We start from the raw sequence: 19,297 nt of genomic DNA on the forward strand, positions 1-19,297 counted from the left end.
TTTGAATCAAGCAGGAGGGCCCATGTTGCTCTGCATGTTGGGTTTGGACAGCTACATGGCCGTCTGCCACCCGCTGCTCTTCCTCCGGCTCAAGGATCCTAAAGTGCGGCTGTCGTTGTGCTTGGTAGTGAGCGCCGTAACTGCTGCTTGTTGCGTTCTGGTGAAGGCTGCCACGCCAGTCAAGTGGAAAGTGATGCTGGCGCTCCTGTGCAGTGCCATAGTGATCATATCGACATGCAACATCCTGATTCTCAAGTCCCTCCGCCAATCAGGGCCCAGCAGGAGGGAGGTCCATCCAGTGAAAAAGCGAGCATTCAAGATAGTGCTGACTGCATTTGTGTTGGTCAACTTCCACTACCTCCCCCGACTCACTGAGCACCTGCTCAGCCAGCTTTGTCCTGGTGTTTTTAAGCCCGTCTCGACAATCACCTGTGGGACCTACGTTGCCCTCTCCTTGAGCAGTTTCTTCCAGCCTCTGAGTTATCTGGTCCGGACCAATCAGCTGCCCAGACTAAGGTGTCCCCGTGGCTCAGCTGCTAAAGCAGAAACCGGCAACAGTAAGAGCAGCCCGGCTTTCCTGACATGAAGAAGAAAATGTCAGGGATAACCGAGACTATAACCTGGATCGTAGGATGACAGTACATCAGCATTTCATATATTCTGGAAACTTTATTGTTGCTGCTTTTTATATATTTTTGAGAAATTATAGAATTAACTGTGGTGATACTTGAAGTGGTTTTTAGTTTGTATCTTTTGTCTTAAATCTGGAACGTTTGGACTTTCATTGTTTAGAAATGTTTCTTTAATATATTGCCACAGTGCCTGTGAATATGCTCTCTGATAAACATGTTTCTGCCCAAAAAGTCTACAGGCAACATCAGAAAATAAGACTTTTTAAGACTACAAATGCAGCAACAACAATATATTCCGATGTTTTATTCAATGAATCAGACAAACATTCCACTTTGGCTTACAGATAGGCATTGATAGTCTGCAGAACAACTCAGGCAATATCTGACACATGGATCTGTTTAATTAAGAGAAAACAAAAGTTATCTTTTTGGCTTTTTTTAAACTGAGAACCTGAACCTAATAAAATCTCATAAGCTAAAGAACTGTTCTCTGTGTTGCTTGTACAGCTTTACACCAACAAGAATCTGAGAGAAATACACTTTCTGTATAGTGTGTTCAGGAAGGAGCATGTCTACACACATACACACGCATTAGGACTGTGAGGCTGTTCAACAGCTTTCAAATCCAAAAACAACTTTCACCTCTTTTAGGTAATGCGCACTGTACTGTGCTAAGTGAATAATAACACACATTTGACATCTTCTGTCTCTCAAAAGCCAATCAAATTTGATTTCAGCATAAAAAATTAAAGTGCATTTACCACAATGAAGTTCGAGAGATTAAGCAAATATTGATCCATGGTTATGCATAATCAACCTACATAACAAATTAAGTAAAATGAAAAATATTAGAACTGTAGCAAAGTCCTTGTATCACCAAGAATTATCATCAGCTTAAATACAAAATGCAATACATTAACATTATAAATGTATGTAACCTACACAAATTCTAGCAAAAATAATTTATATCCACCCTACACCACTCAGAAAGTGAAAAATATGACTTCATCTTTACCAACGTATGTCTTTAAAATGTCTTTTCCATGTCAGTGCCTCAGTTTATCTCCATCTCCGTTTAAGGGACAGTTCACCCCCAAATCAAAAATACATGTTCCCCCTCTTACCTGTACTGCTATTCATCTATTTAGATTGCTTGGGTGTGAGTTGATGAGTTCCACTATAGTTCTATATATATCTGAACATTTACTGTGAGCAGTTTCAAGTAGGAGCAATTTTATATCCGCCCTCTTTTTATATATGTGTTTTTGAGTTTGAGTGAACTGTCCCTTTAAGAAAAGCATATATTTAATAGAGGAAAAGAGCGAGAAATGATGGATTTTTACCTGGATTCACCTCCAGTGCACTTCATAATAAGAACAAGTGTCTAATATTTGCCTAAATGTACCGTACAACAAACAAAGAACACATGAGAAATGACTGAATGACACTGACGTACACAGTTCTGAGTATGCAGCGCAAACAATATTCATGCGAACAGACACTCTGTATTTTAGAGATACTGAATGGTAAACTCAGGGATTTTGCACATGTCTAGCATGTTGGAACGTTATAAAAAATAGACATGACTTGAAACATGAATTCATAAATGAATACTCTCATTTTACAAATAAATAAGACTTTTTCTTCCTGGTTGTGAAGCTCATACAAAATACAAGTGTTATGTACAAGGAAGAGGAAACACAGATGTCATGACGTTAACACGACATCTTTCAAAGAGGTTAGAAAAAGAGGTTTTCAAGTATTCAAGTACCAGAGGTCAAACTTTCTAAAAGAGAAAACAAAAGAAATGTCACAAAGCTGCATATTTGATCTTTCAGAAGAATATTAAATCAGATTGAATTGACGAATAACAATCAATACTGATTAGAAAACATTCACTGCTGCCCTCTATAAAATTTCTACCTATTGTTAATAGGATGGTACATCCCATCAGTCACATCAGCAACAACCAAAAATCAGAAGTTTCCTGTCAAAAATAGCGTAACAGCTGTTTCAACCATTCCAGATAACAAGAAAACTGCACGACTGAGAATTTTAAAAACTAGACCTTCATATTGTAAAGATGTTAAATGTTGAAATGAATTTAGTCCCACGATGGAGGCGTTAAACACATTGATTGGTCCACTGCAGCCGCTCAGTGGTAAAACACAAGAAATGTCATTTTATGACAAATAGCAACAAGAAGGAATTAAACATATTCTGTGGCACTCCCATATGAAGGAAAGCATCAGGTTTCCAGAACTGAATGCTCCCAAATGGTTTTACTATGTAGATTTGTGGTTTTTAGAAACTTATTTTACACTTCTTTGCATTTATTCAAAGCTATGTGTGCACTTTAAACTGTGCATAAAAAAAAACTCTTCGTCTGATTTCTGTCACTTTCACAATAAGCAATCCAAAACACAGCAAAGCCAGCTGACACACAGGTGCGGCATTACTCAACACACAATTTTTCAGTAGCATTTTGCCCTGAACATGACCATGAACGTGCCCTGAACACACCTAAGAAATAATTTTTTTTTTTAATAGCGTACGGTGTAAATGTACTTTCTGATTTGGTGGAGTGACCATGAATGTCGCAGTCAGTGAGTCTCGAGTCTCATGTGGTGGAGATCTGTCCATGCACGCGGAAGCGGTAAAGACACGTATATTCCACGTGACCCCAGTTAGTGAGGACACGCAGCTCCACAAATCGGTACACCACGTCACTGGGGTTCTGCATGAGGGGGGTGGGGGCACCAGAGAGAGGAAAAGAATAGAAAGAGAAGAATAAAAAGGGAAAGACCGTGAATTAGAGGTAAGGATGAAAGAGACAGAAGAAAAGAGAAGTTGTCAAATTGTTTCCACTAACAAGAGCAACAAAAACTCATGCTGACCTCACACTTTTTATATAAAGATCAGAAAGTAGTTAAGTCCAACTCATATTTATCTATTTCAACTCACAGGCAGCTTAAACGTTTGCGTTGACTCTCCATTTTCATCGTAAGTGAACGTCCCCAGCAGTGTCCCTTCTTCTGTGTCATTTTTCATTCCCTGGGAAAGAGAAAGCGAAATCACAACTCAGAATTAGAGCTGGTAAGCCACTCTGTGGCTTTTAGCTTTCTTCGTGAGGTTTAATAATACTAACAGGACATTAAAATGACCAACAGTCAGAATTATCATGACTAAAACGAAAAGCAGTCTCTGAAAAATCCAATTTTGTTTCAATAACCACCGTAAAATGCATCTCCATTGAGCAGGCGACAGGCTGTGTTCTGTGTAAGATAATGAGCAATACCTTCCCACCTTCATCAGCCAGTGCTACTCTTGTTTCATGTGTATGTGCCAGTCAGGCACGTTTTCCAAAATGTTCATCCTATGGTAACCATTTTTAAAGAACATTATGTTTTTATTTGATTTCCAAATGACAGATGATGTAAATGCCAAATCCGGCATCCAAACTTTGCCATCTGAACTGAAATAATATCACTTTTTTAAAGTGCTACTATCATCTATCAAATACAGAATTATAATAATATATGATTTTTCATTTTATCTGTCAATTAAATAGGGTTTAGGCGCTTAAGGTAGGTTTGTGTATGAAAACACAAAAACACAAAGAGCTGTCAAGAGCATGCCAAACCAACAGGTGGCGATACAACCCTCACCCTAAAGCCATGCTGGCCAATCGGAAGCCTGGAAAAAAGCCATTACTGGTGAACAGAGTCTCGTCAAAAATGTGGGTCTGTGTTGTGGGAAAGTGGGATTATGTAGCAGTGAACTCTGTAATGCATTCTGTTCCTCAGTGTGGTGGAAAAACAACTGTACTTTTATGTAAATCATAAATGGGGGCAGCCGTGGCCTAGAGGTTGGAGAAGCTGCTTGTGACCGGAACACATGTTGCATGTGCATGTGTGTGTTTCAGTGAATCAGTGATTGGTGAAATGCAGAGAATAATTTCCCAGTTTGGGATCAATAAAGTGAATAAAATTAAAAAATAAATTAAAATTAAAAAGTCCCGTTAACAAGGTTTGAATCAGCACCATTTTGGCCACATCTGCCATTGCACAAATTCACCTCATGTGAACAAAGGAGATAGCCACGCTAACGCTTTTCCAAAAGCTCCAAAAAGGCCAAAACGCACAGAAAAAGCCATGTTTTGAAAAACACCCATGTACATGTGGACAAGGTGATAGACTGGAATTACTCACATAGACTTCAAAGTCTTTGGGGGCAGAGTCGATCCGGCCGGTGGGGGAGTTGTAGCGCGGCAAGTGGTCCAGCGTCACATGAGTTATCGTGATGGGGTGAGACAGAGAGATCACAAGAGTCCCCTGGACACCGTGAAAAGCCCAACATTTCCCCGGAAGCAGCACCGGGTAGCCCTGCGAGGGAAGGAGGAGACAGCTGTTAGTATCTTTTTCCAAGCAAGAAACGAGGAAAGGGGTTTTCAGAAGATAGAGGAGAGGTGAAGGTGCTGGATGATGACTGGTTTAGGGGAAATAAAACGGATCTGAGATGACAGATAAGGTGAAGGAGGAAAGTCAAGAAATAAAACAGAGAAAATCACAGTACCTGAATGACAGTGCGTGGGCTTTCAGATGGGTACCACAGAGGGAATCCAAACAGGGTCACACATGCTGAACGGATACGATACGTTTCTGAACACCTGGTACTGATCACACTGGCACCTGCACGTACACGCACGCACGCACGCACACACACAATAAGACCCATTTGTAAACAACAGCCATGATGAATCTGTTACAGCTGCAAACTAGAAAATGTGCACTAAATAGAATGCAGATCTCAACCAGACGCTTGGCAGAGACAATGAACATATTAAAACTAAATGACAACTTGGAAGACAAACGAATGGCCATTAAAATATCCACATATTTGATTGTTGTTTTAAATGCAAAAGCGCTCGATTTTTGCAGGCGTGACCACACAGAGAATTAAATGTTGGTAAATAAAACCAAGTGACAGTGACATGGAGATGTTCCCAACCTTGAGTCTCCAGCGCAAAGTCTGCCATTTTGTCAGCCGTGGGGCGCCCACAGTCTGAGCAGCTTCCTTTGTCAGCAAGCCTAAGAGCATCCTGCTCCTGATTGACATTCAAATACAGTACACACCGTAAGTATGTGCACATACAGACACATTGCATTGAAATCAGATCAGATAAATCAGATCAAAAACTAGTGATCACATTACGAGGGTTTTAGAAACAGTGAGCGGTCTTGAAAGTTATCTACGGTATCTGTCCCTCCACCCACCTTGATACGGTCAGTGAGCCACTTCTCCATGGCCTGTTGGAGCTCTGGGGTGAGGAGGTTGTGGACAGGGGTGGCGCTCGTATCAGGACAGGGGGCTGGAGGAGGCATCAGCTGGATGGACAACCACTCCTGGGACAGCTGCACGAAACAGGCGGTCATAGTACAGACCAAACAAGAATGAACAAAATGCAGCATGGATGAGGGCTCAGTCCTTCCACGCATAAATCTTGAGTCTAGCAGTTGTGTTCATCTCTACCAGCACTGGTACCTTGGCATTCTGGGCCTCTAAAGCTTGGATCCTGAGGCTGAGGTCGGCAGCAGCGGAGTGGCTGTCTGTCTGGTAATCCACCAGCTGCCTGCCCAACCCAGCAAGCTCCTGCTTCAGATGTAGCCGACTCTCCGAGTCCACAACCTCCAGCTTGGCTTTCATGTCCTGCATGTCCAGCTGCAGTTTCTCCTTCATCTGAGAGAGAAACACATGATGGGGTCAGTCATTACTGGACTGGTGGAGAAGTGCGGGGTAATGTCAGGGAAGGTAAGTGTGGCTCAAATCAGTCTAGGGGGTCTGCGCTGTAAGAGGCTGCTGCTGAGGCTTCTAGAGGCACCAGAAGTCTAATTAAACACTGTGTACAACGAGCTAGGTTTCTAAACAGAGATGTTCAACCTAAATAAAAACAAAGCTACCCCTGCATGGAAGCTGGTTAGCTTGTTGGTGCATTTCTCAGCAAAAACTCCAACATACAAATGGTTTCCTATCAAAATACATGGACATACTGTATATAGCTTGGACCAAGGAGCTACTGACAGATTGATTTCATATCAAGATAACCACTGAAAGCAGATATTTTTTAATATTATCCTAAAGAGATATGAGACTTCTAGTACTTCCAGAGTACTTGTAAGTCACACAGCACAAAATAAGATAGTTACAAAATCCAGTGGAAAATCTGCCTATATTTCTCTGCAGATCCACATCACCACCACTAGATGTTACTCCCACACAGCTGGCTTTTGACCCTGTTGTTACTCCATGCCCGGCTTCCATCCTGGCCTCACCAGGCAGGACGTTTCACCACAAACGCAACATGTTTGTTAATTACAAGGGGAAGACACAGATAAAGAAACCTGCAGAAACTGAGAGCGACATTCCCTCACCTGAGAGAGAAGGAGTTCCTGCTTCAGCTGCAGCTCCTGCTGCTTCAGCTGCAGCTCCTCCTGCAACAGACACACATACAGGTGACGCTTACATTTCATAAATAACTCTTAACTTCATGTTGTTATATTGAGCCGGCTTAACTTTTAAAGCTAGTGACGCTAATACGTCACACCTTAAAATCATCTCATATTTTTCAATAATCTGCAGACACCCTGTGTCTTACCATAACGTGCCGCATCTTTGCTTCTACAGCAGCAGACACAACGGCTGGATCCTAGAGGGGAAAAAAATACTCGTAATACATCAAATCATGCCAACAACTCTCAAACAGGTGTTTGTCATAAGAAACTCCATGTGTGCAACACTTGAGTTATTAATTATTCATTTATTGTAGTCCTCCTTCAACATTCTATCATATATAAATAGAAATAAATATGTAGATGTATGTATGTATGTATGGGCCTCATAATAGTTATGATGCTGAAGGCTCCAAGATCCCATTTGACCTCCTACACAGTACACTTTCTTCTCTTCTAGCCGAATTGTTCGCTGCCAGCTCCCTTTACTCTACTGATAACGCTGTGTGCTCTTGCACAATCTTGCAGTTGTTGTCCCTCTATTAAATTCCCAAATGTGGACTGGGAGATAATCACTGCATTGTTCATGTGCAGGCTTGCAAAATATAAACAAGGAAATGGACATGTTTCACAATAGAAGTGTGGGGATCTAAATTCTGCAGTAGCTAAATTAAATCGGTTTTAGTTTAACACACACAGACACACAAATTGAGATGGAGATGATCTGCCATACCACCACGGGTGTAGGATGCATGACGTTGAGTTGAGGTGGAGGAGTGGCAGGGATGACAGGTTGACTCTGAGGTTTTGTCTGTGACGGGGTCTTTGTGACAGCCGTGCGGGAGATGAGAAAGGTCAACAAAGGAAGGAGGAACCAAATACCTGGAGAACACAGGAGGAATTGTGCCTTAAGAACAGCACTTAGAGAGACACAGAGACACAGTCACAAAGTCACCTGACTTCATGAACCTTCTAAGATCAAAGGCCCGCCATGTGAAACTTGTAAAGACTGACTCATTCGGTCACACTGAGAGGGGGGGGGGGGGGGCAGAGGAGAACAAGCAGTGATGCTGTACAAGTCAAATACAGATTGGGGCAGGCCCAACCACTGCTGCTAACCAGTTTCCTGCGGGAAACCCTGTGTATCACTAATTACTACACTAAAAAAGAGCAAGTGCCATAAAAATAGCTAAAAATATAAACAAAACTCTTTCTAACATTGAAACATGGACAACAAGACTTTAACATGTAAGGCACAGCATAACTAAACACTCCAGATGTGTCACTTACACAGAAGTACAATGAGGAGGAGGAGAAACAGACCACAGGCCTTCTTCACGCGACTGCTGACTGAAGCATTAGCTGCAGGGACGAGAAGAAAAGTTGATTGGCCGGGGATTGTGATAAGCCGGAGCCAAATCACATGCAGCGATTGTGAAAACACGAACCTGCTGACATGGGAAAGCAGCATATACGTGAGGAAATGTGGACGCATTCTGCACAAATCTTCTTAACAAAAGCTAGAAAAACAAGCACGAGCATGTGCATGCTGATAATATATGTGCAAATATACATAAAATTTAAACATGTAAACCAGCAACATACCTAAAGCTGCCAGACGCATTGTTTCTGACTTTACTGTGACGGCCATCAATGAGATCGAGTCTGCACAAACCACACGACACAATGGTATTATTATATAGTAGGCATGCACAGACACACACACAAAACAATCACTTCATACTCACCCAACAGACTGAAGAAGGCACTACAGATTCTGTATCCAATACTGGGAGCCGCACTGTTACCATGGCTCCTACTGGTGCTGCTGGTGGCGGTTGTGGGCCTCCTGTAAGGGCCCTCAGAGGACGAGTACCCTGAGCTGTCCAGGCCGCTCTGACTCAGCTCCTTGTGGTTGGGTCTGAGGTGTAATCCTGGTATGTTGGAGCTGCAGAGCCCAGCTTGGGGGCTCTTCTCTGGAGGTACCGAGGGGCAGCGAGTGGGCGTTGGACTCCGGGTGGATGATGGGGTCAGGGCAGGCCGAGGGGTGGCAATGGTGGAGACGTAGGGCACGGTCCTCATGGTCGGCTGGCTCTGACTGCTCAAGGGAGAAGGACTCAGGCCTGAGAGGCAGAAAGAGGATGAGGAGAGACAAAAATAAGGAGCAGTCAGCTGTGAATAGTTATATGATAATTTGCTTTCTTATGCCAAAAGTTGCAAGACTACTTTTCTAAAAGAACATAATATTTTATCTTGCATTCACTTTTATGGTGTATGATTAAGAAAAGACCAACAATTCCAATTTTCATTTACTGGCATAATTAAACCTCTGAAGTAAAGCTGCACTATATATTACTTGTACATGAATCATTAAATTTGATAGAATGATTTCTTTCTTTTTCAGACGTCCCTCTAACCCTTGTTTTTTTCTTGTGAAATATTTGACAATTTTGTCTCTTCATGCCGCTAAAAAAACTTTTTTCAGTAGAACTGGTCACAATGGGTAGACACACTGTCTGAAATCAGTGACGTGGAGTTGAAAGAAGGGGCTAATGGATCATGAGCTAAACAGTTTTACAATCACTTTGTTAATCAATAAAATGACAGAAAATAATAAAAAATGCTAATCACAAATTAAGCCAGCTCATTGCGACACGTTCTCATTGCTGAGAGTTTTTTGTCCAACTAACAGTCCATGTTAGTCTCTGACATGTTTCTGCAACAAAATTTCCCCAATCCTGTTTCTTTCATTCTTTTATTATTACTTATGTATTGACAGGAGTCTAATGTCATTATTACTCTTGCACTGATTGGATGTCGTGTTCTTTTTACCATCATACTGGCCTGCAGTGTTAGACGGCTCGGGGCTGGCAGTACTAGCATTGCTTTTGGCTCTTGTGGGGGTACGGGAGCCGGATTTGCGGTTCCCTGCCTTCTTCTTGAAAACCCTGATGAAAATAAACAAGACAACACACACACACACACACACACACACAGCAGAGAGGGAGATGGTGTGGGACAAAGGACAAATATTGCTTAACACAATTTTACAATTTGTAAATTAGAGCTGCTGACTACAATCCAAGCTACAGACATATGAGCGCACACACACACAACACACACACACGAGTCAGTCAAGAATCAGAGATACATACTTGACAGGGTTTTCACGGTAGGATATGTTCGTTACGCTACTCGAATCAGATTCTTCATCCGAATTATAGTAGCCACCGGACACCAGGCGAGAGCTCCTACGAGACATGACTGAAAGACACAGAGAGGAAGATAATAAGACATGATTTATCAATATTTTACATAGTTCCTCTGATCAGTTCATGCAGGCAAAAGGTGGTCAGCACACTAACATACTCATGACTTTAATTTCATGGTGTTCAGTCTGCAGGGAACACAGCTGCATTGTGTATAGAATTGTGTTTTCAATAGCAAACTTTAACTACAGTGCTTTAACTACAAATTGCCTCTTTTCAGTCTCCTGAGTTGTTTTGTGACCAACTCAGCCGCACTTGGATTTCAGACTCAGGCCCATGACGTCAAGTTGTTTAAACAGATCACCAAAATGGTTAGGAGGTGGCAAGCATAGCATTACATTTCTTAGAAATGTAATAATGTCTGCTGATGTGAGCAGCGGTGCTTTTTAAGAGATTCCTCCACTACAACAATGCAAGAATCCCTGAATGATGCCATTTAACCCCTCTTACACAATACAAAGAGCAGCACTAGCAACCACCACTGGCTGCATGCTAGTTAGCAGTAGCAGAAGTAGGCAAGATTGTGGCATCAACAGCCGTGGGTAATTATGTTCTAGTAGTGCCTAAAGCGGCAGTAAAAAACAACAGTACATGTGGTACTGGTGGTAAATGCAGTGGCTAGTACTGCTATTAAAAGCAAGAATAGCAAGCGTTGAAGTAGTAGCAGCAACTTAAATACTAGAAGCAGTAGCAGCTGCAGTAGCCGTTGTAACACTTAGCAGTAGTCTGACAAGAATGTATAGTTGTCAAATTAGTTAAAGTAGCAGTGGTAACAGTGGCAGAGGCAGCAGTAGGAGCAGTAGTAACATTAAAGTGGTTACCAGTACAGCAGGAAAATGCAGGACCAGTAATAGCAGTGGCACTGTGGCAGTTGATATAGTAGTTGGAGGAGTATTACAAGCAGAAAGTCTCTGACAGATGCTCTCTTGGTTAATCTCTGCAGTCTGTAATCCAGCTAATCTACAGAAGCTCAAACACTCACTGAAACTCAGCACAGCGCAGAAATTAAACACACAAACAAATGCATTTTAGCACACAAGCTTAAAGACAAAGACAGACACTGTTGGACAGAGCACATAGAGTTCAAAACAATACTGCAGAGTGACAAAACACACACAAATGCAACGTACCTTAACTGACTAGCCATTCTTAAAGTGAAGGAAAATGTGGAGAAAGTTTAACAGCAGGTGATGTAGACGTCCAGAACAGAGATCTGAGTTCAGCTGCACTACGATGTGCTTGTGTTTGTTAGAAGGTGTTCACTTTCAGAAAAGCTTCCATTACCATCACGATGTAACAGGCATTTAAGATGAGCGACCTGATTGGTCTGTGTGATCTTAAACTGCAGCTGATTAGCATAAACCACAGCTCACAAGCTTTGCTGCTTAGTGCGCCGACTCCTGTGGCAAGCAAACTTTTCTGGCCGTGGCCTGGAGGTTGGAGAAGCGGCTTGCGGTCGGAAGATCGCTGGTTCGATTCCCCCACCGGACCGGCAGAAAAATGTGTGTGTGGTGGAGTATTCCCTCCCCCTCCATTAGCCAGCTGATGTGCCCTTGAGCAAGGCACTTAACCCCCCCAATATGCTCCCCGGGCGCTTGATTGCAGCCCACTGCTCCTGTGTGTGTTTCACTGCATGATGCATGTTGCATGTGTGTGTGTTTCCCCAGTGATGGGTTAAAAGCAGAGAATAATTTCCCAGTCTTGGGATCAATAAAGTAAATAAACTTTAAACTTAAACTAATTTGAAGAAAACAGACAAGTAAAAAAAATGTCTTCCTGCTAAAAATAACTATCAAGTATGATAGATATTACACTTCTGGTATTGATGCTGCAAAAACACATTTTCTTTCTAATTGTATATAGAATTCTTAGAGAACCTGCCAAGCACTGCTGTGCCTACAGTAAATAGTAGCTTTTTGCTTTCTGCTAATATGTACATCCATTCAGTGACCACAAAAATGCAGCAGTCTTGCAAGTATTCTTCTTATAAAAAAACCCCAGCACATTGTAACAGCATTTAACTTGCATTTTTACAGTACATTACTATGTCAAGAGTGCATTTCTGCTCAACCTCGTCTCAACCTTTTTTGCAACATTTACATCTTTGACATCTTTGATTTTCGGCCAGACTTCTGCTGCATTTATGCAATTTAAGTTGCACGACAAACTGGTCGCTACAAGTGAGATGTCAGAAAGTAACCTGATTTTGACAGTTATACACGTAAATCTACACACTCCACTGGTCGTTATTCAGCTCTGTGACAACCGTCAATTTCTTTGACTCCACGGCATCGAAAATCCTACCACTCTTTAGAATCTGCTTTGCAAGCCAGTCTTGTAAGTTAACGGCACATCCTGCATCCTACTGTGCCTCCTCTCCATTAAAAGAAAAGTGTGCTCTCAGAAGAACTAACCTGGTTACGGTTTGAATTAGCCTTCAGTAGCCGGGGACAGGACGACAGCAGAGCAGCAGCTCAGTAACAGTACGGAAAAGAGCGGCAGAAGATGACAGAAAGGGAAGCTGTGGCAGTTTGTCCTCAACAGACAGAGACAGGAAGTGAATGTGAAAGCACGCACACACAGTAACCTCCACTCCCAAAAAGGGCGTTAAGGCTTAATTCAGCTAAATTTGATTATCTTGATCTGTGACTATTACACTCATACAAAAAGCCTGTCTCAGTACACATGCTCAACATTACTACACTGACCGTCGTTCACTTAAAAATTTGGGCTGACAGACCGAAAAGAGCAAAGCGGACAGAACATCACCAAACTGTGTCGATGCTGTAAACAGGCAATAATAGCAACATCACATATGACTACGCCCACAGCAGTCCATTGCTGTGGTTGCTACTGCCAGCAGACAGGCCTCCTCTGTTTGCTGTAAATAAGGACAACACACCGTCGTGCTGGAGGGGATTTTTCTGCAGCAGCTGCAAACAATCCATAAGCCAGGTCTTACTCTCGTAAAAAAAATCTTGAACTATGAAGCTGCCTATTACACCACTCTGCTTATCAGTTAAACTATAAAGGACAAAAATGCCGCACTGGAACAGTAACAACAGCATGAAGCAGCAGCCACTTCTCAGCTGTGAATGTGTGTATTATATATGTACTGTATGTTTACTTCAACTCTGCCTCTGGTGTCTATCCAACCACCAGGCTGTTTATGTAAATGAGCTGTTGCATCTTCCTTTTGCATATTAGCCTCTGACGCTCATATCCTGTGGGATTTTTCAACAAGTGCAATGGTGAAATGATCATAAATTCCTTTACGACACACATATATTATCACATTACCTGCTGTAAATATTAAAGATTTAACTCTTTTCTTTAGCATGTTTGATTAAATAAGGATTAAAAAAGAGGATGTGGTAACTGAACTGCGGAGGGTGAGACGTTCAACACTGCTATCAGACACAAACCTCAGACTTCACATATAACATTTGTAAAAACTGAGAACAAAATGTATTATTTTTTGTAATTACATCATGCGTTAGAACCATTTAGCAGACCCACAACAACAAACAAACAGCAACAGGGGTCTAAAATATTTTGACTCCACAGCAACAACCGCCTGTTCATTTACTTAGCAACCAAATGCCTCTCTTTCACACAATTAGCATTTTCTCACAGCACGTCGAGAAGCTTTAGCTAAGAAGAGCCTAGAGAAAAGAGCAGTTTGTACGATAATTCCCTCAAATCCTCCCTTCCACTTTAAATGGCTTCTCAGTGCAGCCTAGCTCAGCACATTTCCCCTCCTGAACATACCAACCCCCCTCCTTATTAAAGCAGAGGGCACCCCTGCACACAGCAATTTCTCCTCGTTTTCTTTTTCTTTCTCTCATTTCACCTCCTCATCCTTGACCATGTTTCCCACTACAATACAGAGAAAATGTTAGATCCTCCATTCTTCTGTAGCTGCACTCTTTTTGTTTCTTGCTAATTAACTTATCCCCTTGATCGCAAAACTAAAGTACATTTTACAATTTCTTATTAATACTTTAAGCTATGAATGCATTTTTGTCCTGGAATGGCTTAGAGTCTTTCACTCAAGGGCTGCAGGGAATGCATGTTTTGTCTTGTTTTTACCTCTCTTGCATCGGACCACTCTACGTGTCCTTGAGAAACGATTCCTCCTTGTGTGTGTAAGTCAGTGATGAATAAACAAACCTCATCAGGATCTCCTTATAGAGTCCCTGTTTCATGTGCAGACAGACACAAGCGGTGCTGTTCATGCACAGTCGGAAGCACAAACAAACATTACAGGTACACTTGCAGTGATTTTACCAGCCTTAATCATGAAGAAGGACAGCAGTCAAGAAGCACATCACACCTGGCTGTAAGTTCAGGTGGATTTGTCCAAATAAAACTTGTGCGTGCCAGGTATAGTTAGTGTTCTACCCACAGGAAGTGAATGAGAAGCAAAACTGGAGGGTGAAATTGTCTCCTGAACACCAGTGAGCTGCCTCAGTCATCCCTTTGGTATCTCACACCCCCTTACAAGATTTATGGCTAATGAATTATTGTATAAACACATGAAAGTGAAATTGTTTTGGGCATATGAGCATTGCTTAATGCAGGCTGGACCCACTCTGGCGACTTAACAGCAGTGAAAATGTGGTCAAAACACCAAACACACACACACACACACACACACACACACACACAGGTACAAGCACGTGTGAGGTCAATAAGCCACAGCCAGACAGCTATTGTGGGTCTAAGTCTGACGGAGCAGAGATTGGGATGTAGTGGTGGTGTGTGCTCAGGGCTGGGCAGGGCGGGGCACTGTAACTGGTCCGATATCCTGACCGCTGACACTGGCAGGGCACAGACAAAGAAGGAAAAACGACAAGAGCAGAGAGGTAATGAGAGAAAAAAGAGAGAAAGAGCTAGACCAGATTGGGACAAAGGCACTGGGAGGGTGGAGGGAAAGATGAGCAGCGCAACACAGATGAAGGAATGAATGGCGGACAAAGGGATAAAATGACAAAGGGGAGAAAAGTTGAAAAAGGGTAATGTGTGTGAGCTTGAAGTCACAGGAGGGAAAATGTGTAAAACACTCTTGTGGGTTTAAAAGCCAGCAAGCGAGTTTGAGTTTTCTCAATGAGTGGAAACATGTGGAAAAAAGGGGAGAAAAAAGCACAGAAATTAAAGGCTGGAAGAAGAAAAGTGAACACAGTGGGAAGGAGTGGGCAAAGAAAGGAATGCTGAGAATTAGCCCTCTTCAATCCAAAAGGCACTGGCACACATTTGAATACTGTGGCTAACTTTAGGACAGTGCCAGTGAAATATGACTCAGACATACAGAGCACATGAGTCATCTGTGTGCTCTGGCTTTCGACAAAATTACCCCCAAATCTTCGTAAAGTAGAAGGGTAAAACACAAACTGCAGTCATTTAACTGAGCAGCTACCTAATAAGGTCTATTTGTATTAATGCGAGCCAGATGCTCACATTGCATTCTCTCTGTCTCTCGCCCATGTTGCATATGCTGAACTTCGGTAAGGCTTACAGTCGGGCTGGTGAATACGAACAAGCCTGAGATCCTCAGCTGCAGAGCCTTTGTTGTCTAGGCCCCTCAGCTGTCTGAGGACCCCTGCCCGAGAATCTCAGGCAGGCAACATGCCCTCTGTCCCTCCTCAAAACTCATTTTTATCTTACAGTCTTCTCCTAACTGTTGCAATTCATTGTTGTATCTCTTACATTTTATTTGATTAATTTTAACCATCTGTTACTGCAATATCCTTTTTTAGTACTATGATCAATTTAATAAATATGGATACAATTGTAATTATCATAAATATAGATTGTTGCTTAGATAAAGAATATATGTCTTCTTATACTTAAGTGCAGACTATTATAAAACTCATAATTTCTCTCAGATCTCATTTTGTCATAGATTTTAACTGATATTTTACCTTTATCTTTAAATAAAACAACAGGACAGCATATCACAATATCTCTGTATTAACTAAATGTTAACTATTAAACGATGGCCGTTCCTGCAACAGTAACAGAAAGCCTGATGTTCAAACAAACCAAGAGGTCTGCAAATGAAAATTAGCTTTAAGATAACTCTGGCATTATAAATCACATGGTAACATTTGCATGCAGTCCATTACAATCAAATTAAATACATAAAAAATATTCAGCCTGATAACTCCAAAGACCAATCAGATGCACCTGTTTTAGACTAATACAGTACAGTCCCAAATTAATTTTTGCCATTAAATATTTACTTTCCACACACTTGCGGTACTGACAATGGGAAAACTAAACTTTTTAAACAAAGCACTCAGTGTCATCCTCAGTTTAGCTAAGTTTAGAGACTCCTGCTGAATGACCCTGGTGGTCTCTGGATACCCTGTGAGACCTCTTGACAAATACAGCTAAACTGCAGAGAGAATAAGCCTTTGTATATTTTAACCTATGCCCAGAAGGTACAGCAATTAAGAGATTACACAAGTACACTCTTGTTGGATCATATGTAATACTACAGCACACGCTGATGACAGAACATGGTCTTGTTTTACTTTTGACAGACATAAAAAAGGTTCATAATGTGTTAATCCAATGGAGGAGTATGAGGTTAACAAACTATTCAAAACATATTACATAAACATGTTGAGTACCATGCCCAGTAGAAATATCAAAATAATTTATGCCTGTATTTTTACATTAAATACATGAAAAAGTTTTCATTAAGCAATGGCAGAAGATGGACTACACAAAAGTAGCAACCCCAAAATGTAAAATACTTTGTTACAAATACAGTTCCTGCATTCAAAACTTAATTCAAGTAAAAAAAAAAGTACAAAAAGTAAAAATACTCATCATGGTGGATGGCCCATTTCAGAATAATACATATTATTGGATTACATATAATGATGCACTAATGTGTAACGTGAAGCCTCATTAATGTGGAAGCAGGTAAAGGTAGAGCTAATTTTAATTACTTCATATACTGCCTATAATACATCATAATGTATGAACTGATTAACTCACATTTTGGATAAATGATCTCACTCTGCAAAGTAACTAGAAACGAAAGCTGTCACATTCAGTAAAAAAAAAGTAAAATATAAAAGTGGCATCAAGTTTTAGTGGAGTAAGTTAGAAGTATAATGTATCATGACATGTAAACACTCGAGTAAAGTTGAAGAAGTTACCCCAAGACCGACGGTGGCAGTAACAGAACTGTTTCCTGAGCAGGACGTTACTTGAGTAAAATGCACCTAAAATCTCATCACTGTCAGCTACTCAGCCTCAGGTTAAAACTAGATAATAATGTGGAAATAATTGTAGTCGCTTGAACTGCTAGTTGATGCCATTTAATGCGCCCCAATAATGTAATATACTGCCCCGCGCTGTTAACATGTAACGTTAAGGTAAGCTACATTAACGAGTAAACAGTAACTGTTGGTCGTTCACCGCAGCAGGTAGTCAACTAACAAAGCATCCCGAAGCAGCACACACGCAAAGTAGACACCGAGACGCGAAAACTAACTGTTTTAACAGCTAAGTTACCGACATTAGACATGAGTTGGGCTAATGTGTCCTTAACTTACCCCGTTATGCTGTGAGCTCTGTCGCAGTTGAACAATAACACCACGTCAACCACCAGCCAGGCGGTTAACTGTCAAATTCTCTGTCAGGAAATGATAATCCAGTCTTCAGCCCGCACGACCACCAAGCTGCGTTTAAAGAAACATCTCCACTCTGTTCAACTCTGACAAAGTCCTCCAAAACAACAACTTAATTACTGATGCGTTGCCAAAAGTCAAGTATGGGGCTGTCTGGCACGAGTGTGGGCTGAGGCAGAGAGACAGACTGACGCTCGTTGTGACAGCTCGGAGGCTTCGCCGTTACAAATGTTGACATTAGCGAAGTCAAGTTAGCCAGAATAAAGACGAAGACTTCCGGTATAGCTTTGCAAAATAAAGTTTGCACCACGATTCCGAGTCTGTGGACAAAAAAATGAAAAATATTTTAAAATCTACTTGTTTACCTTGTCCATGTAGTTTAATTTATTATTATTGTTATTATTATTATTATTAGTAGTAGTAGTAGTAGTAATAGCGTATTGTTATTATATGATTCTTCTTCTTCTTCTTGTTATTATTATTATTAGTAGTAGTAGTATTTAAGTAGTAGTAGTATATAAGTAGAAGATTTTTTTCTAGAGAGCAAAACATAACAGAGTCCGCTTTTAATTTTTGTATTTTTTTTCTATCTATTTATTTATTTAATTTGTACACGACCATAGAAATGATGTTGTACACTTTTTAAACTGTTTCCGGTCTCGTTCTCGCAGGTTCATGGCACAGCGAATCTCGCCATAACAAAACACAGGGCGCCCTCTAGTGGTGATATATGTGCTCCCATACTCATGAAACTGCTCTCTTCAGCTACAATTTAGGCCTGCTGACACACAGGGGAGCCATCCGGCCGTGAATAACTATGTCCTGAACAGCCGAACTGCCGTGTTACATTTTACAATAGGTCCTCGGGCACCATTAAATTGCCAATTTAATGTTTAGGACCAAAGTCAAGTCTGAAGTGTAAAAACATAACCCTATTTGCTGTGATGAAACTCAAATTCTATTATCATTTTAATGAGATATGAGAGCAAAATAAATGGAAGGCGTACCCAACCCAAGCCCAAAACCTTTCTCTGTGACATCTTAAAATGAAGCTGCTCCAGATCATGCTGCAGGGTTTTATCAAGCCTATCTAGAGGCAAACTAAACCATCTGACATCGCACTCACCTCATTTCAGAGGGAAAATCTATTCAGGAGGGCAGGAGGTGAGAGATATTAAGCTTCTACCACTAAACCCGGAGCTCTCACAGGTGAGCAGGAATGACACAAATGGTGTGAT

General features: G+C 41.3%; 1 protein-coding gene across 4 annotated transcripts; it reads right to left on the reverse strand.

The window, feature by feature from the left end:
- Positions 1 to 746: 746 nt before the first annotated feature.
- si:dkey-92f12.2 (SUN domain-containing protein 1) lies at positions 747 to 18,271 on the reverse strand. 4 transcript variants are annotated; one of them, XM_041933323.1, is made up of 16 exons: positions 17,985 to 18,271; positions 10,297 to 10,405; positions 9,986 to 10,089; positions 8,890 to 9,264; positions 8,747 to 8,806; positions 8,432 to 8,503; positions 7,875 to 8,023; positions 7,288 to 7,338; positions 7,064 to 7,123; positions 6,177 to 6,371; positions 5,909 to 6,046; positions 5,643 to 5,739; positions 5,208 to 5,323; positions 4,844 to 5,017; positions 3,597 to 3,686; positions 747 to 3,369 (listed from the first exon to the last, which is right to left on the reverse strand). In XM_041933323.1, exons 2-16 carry the CDS (start codon positions 10,401 to 10,403, stop codon positions 3,253 to 3,255), a joined length of 1,905 nt encoding a protein of 634 aa, XP_041789257.1. In that variant the 5' UTR covers positions 10,404 to 10,405; positions 17,985 to 18,271; the 3' UTR covers positions 747 to 3,252. The 4 variants fall into 4 exon arrangements, with proteins under 4 accessions (XP_041789257.1, XP_041789256.1, XP_041789253.1 ...); XM_041933322.1 differs by having other exon boundaries at positions 6,177 to 6,382; positions 7,075 to 7,123; positions 9,974 to 10,089; XM_041933319.1 differs by having other exon boundaries at positions 9,974 to 10,089.
- Between the last annotated feature and the right edge of the window lie 1,026 nt (positions 18,272 to 19,297).

The sequence above is a fragment of the Chelmon rostratus genome, chromosome 3 (assembly GCF_017976325.1).
Source record: "Chelmon rostratus isolate fCheRos1 chromosome 3, fCheRos1.pri, whole genome shotgun sequence".
In the NCBI taxonomy this organism is placed as follows: Eukaryota; Metazoa; Chordata; class Actinopteri; order Chaetodontiformes; family Chaetodontidae; genus Chelmon; species Chelmon rostratus.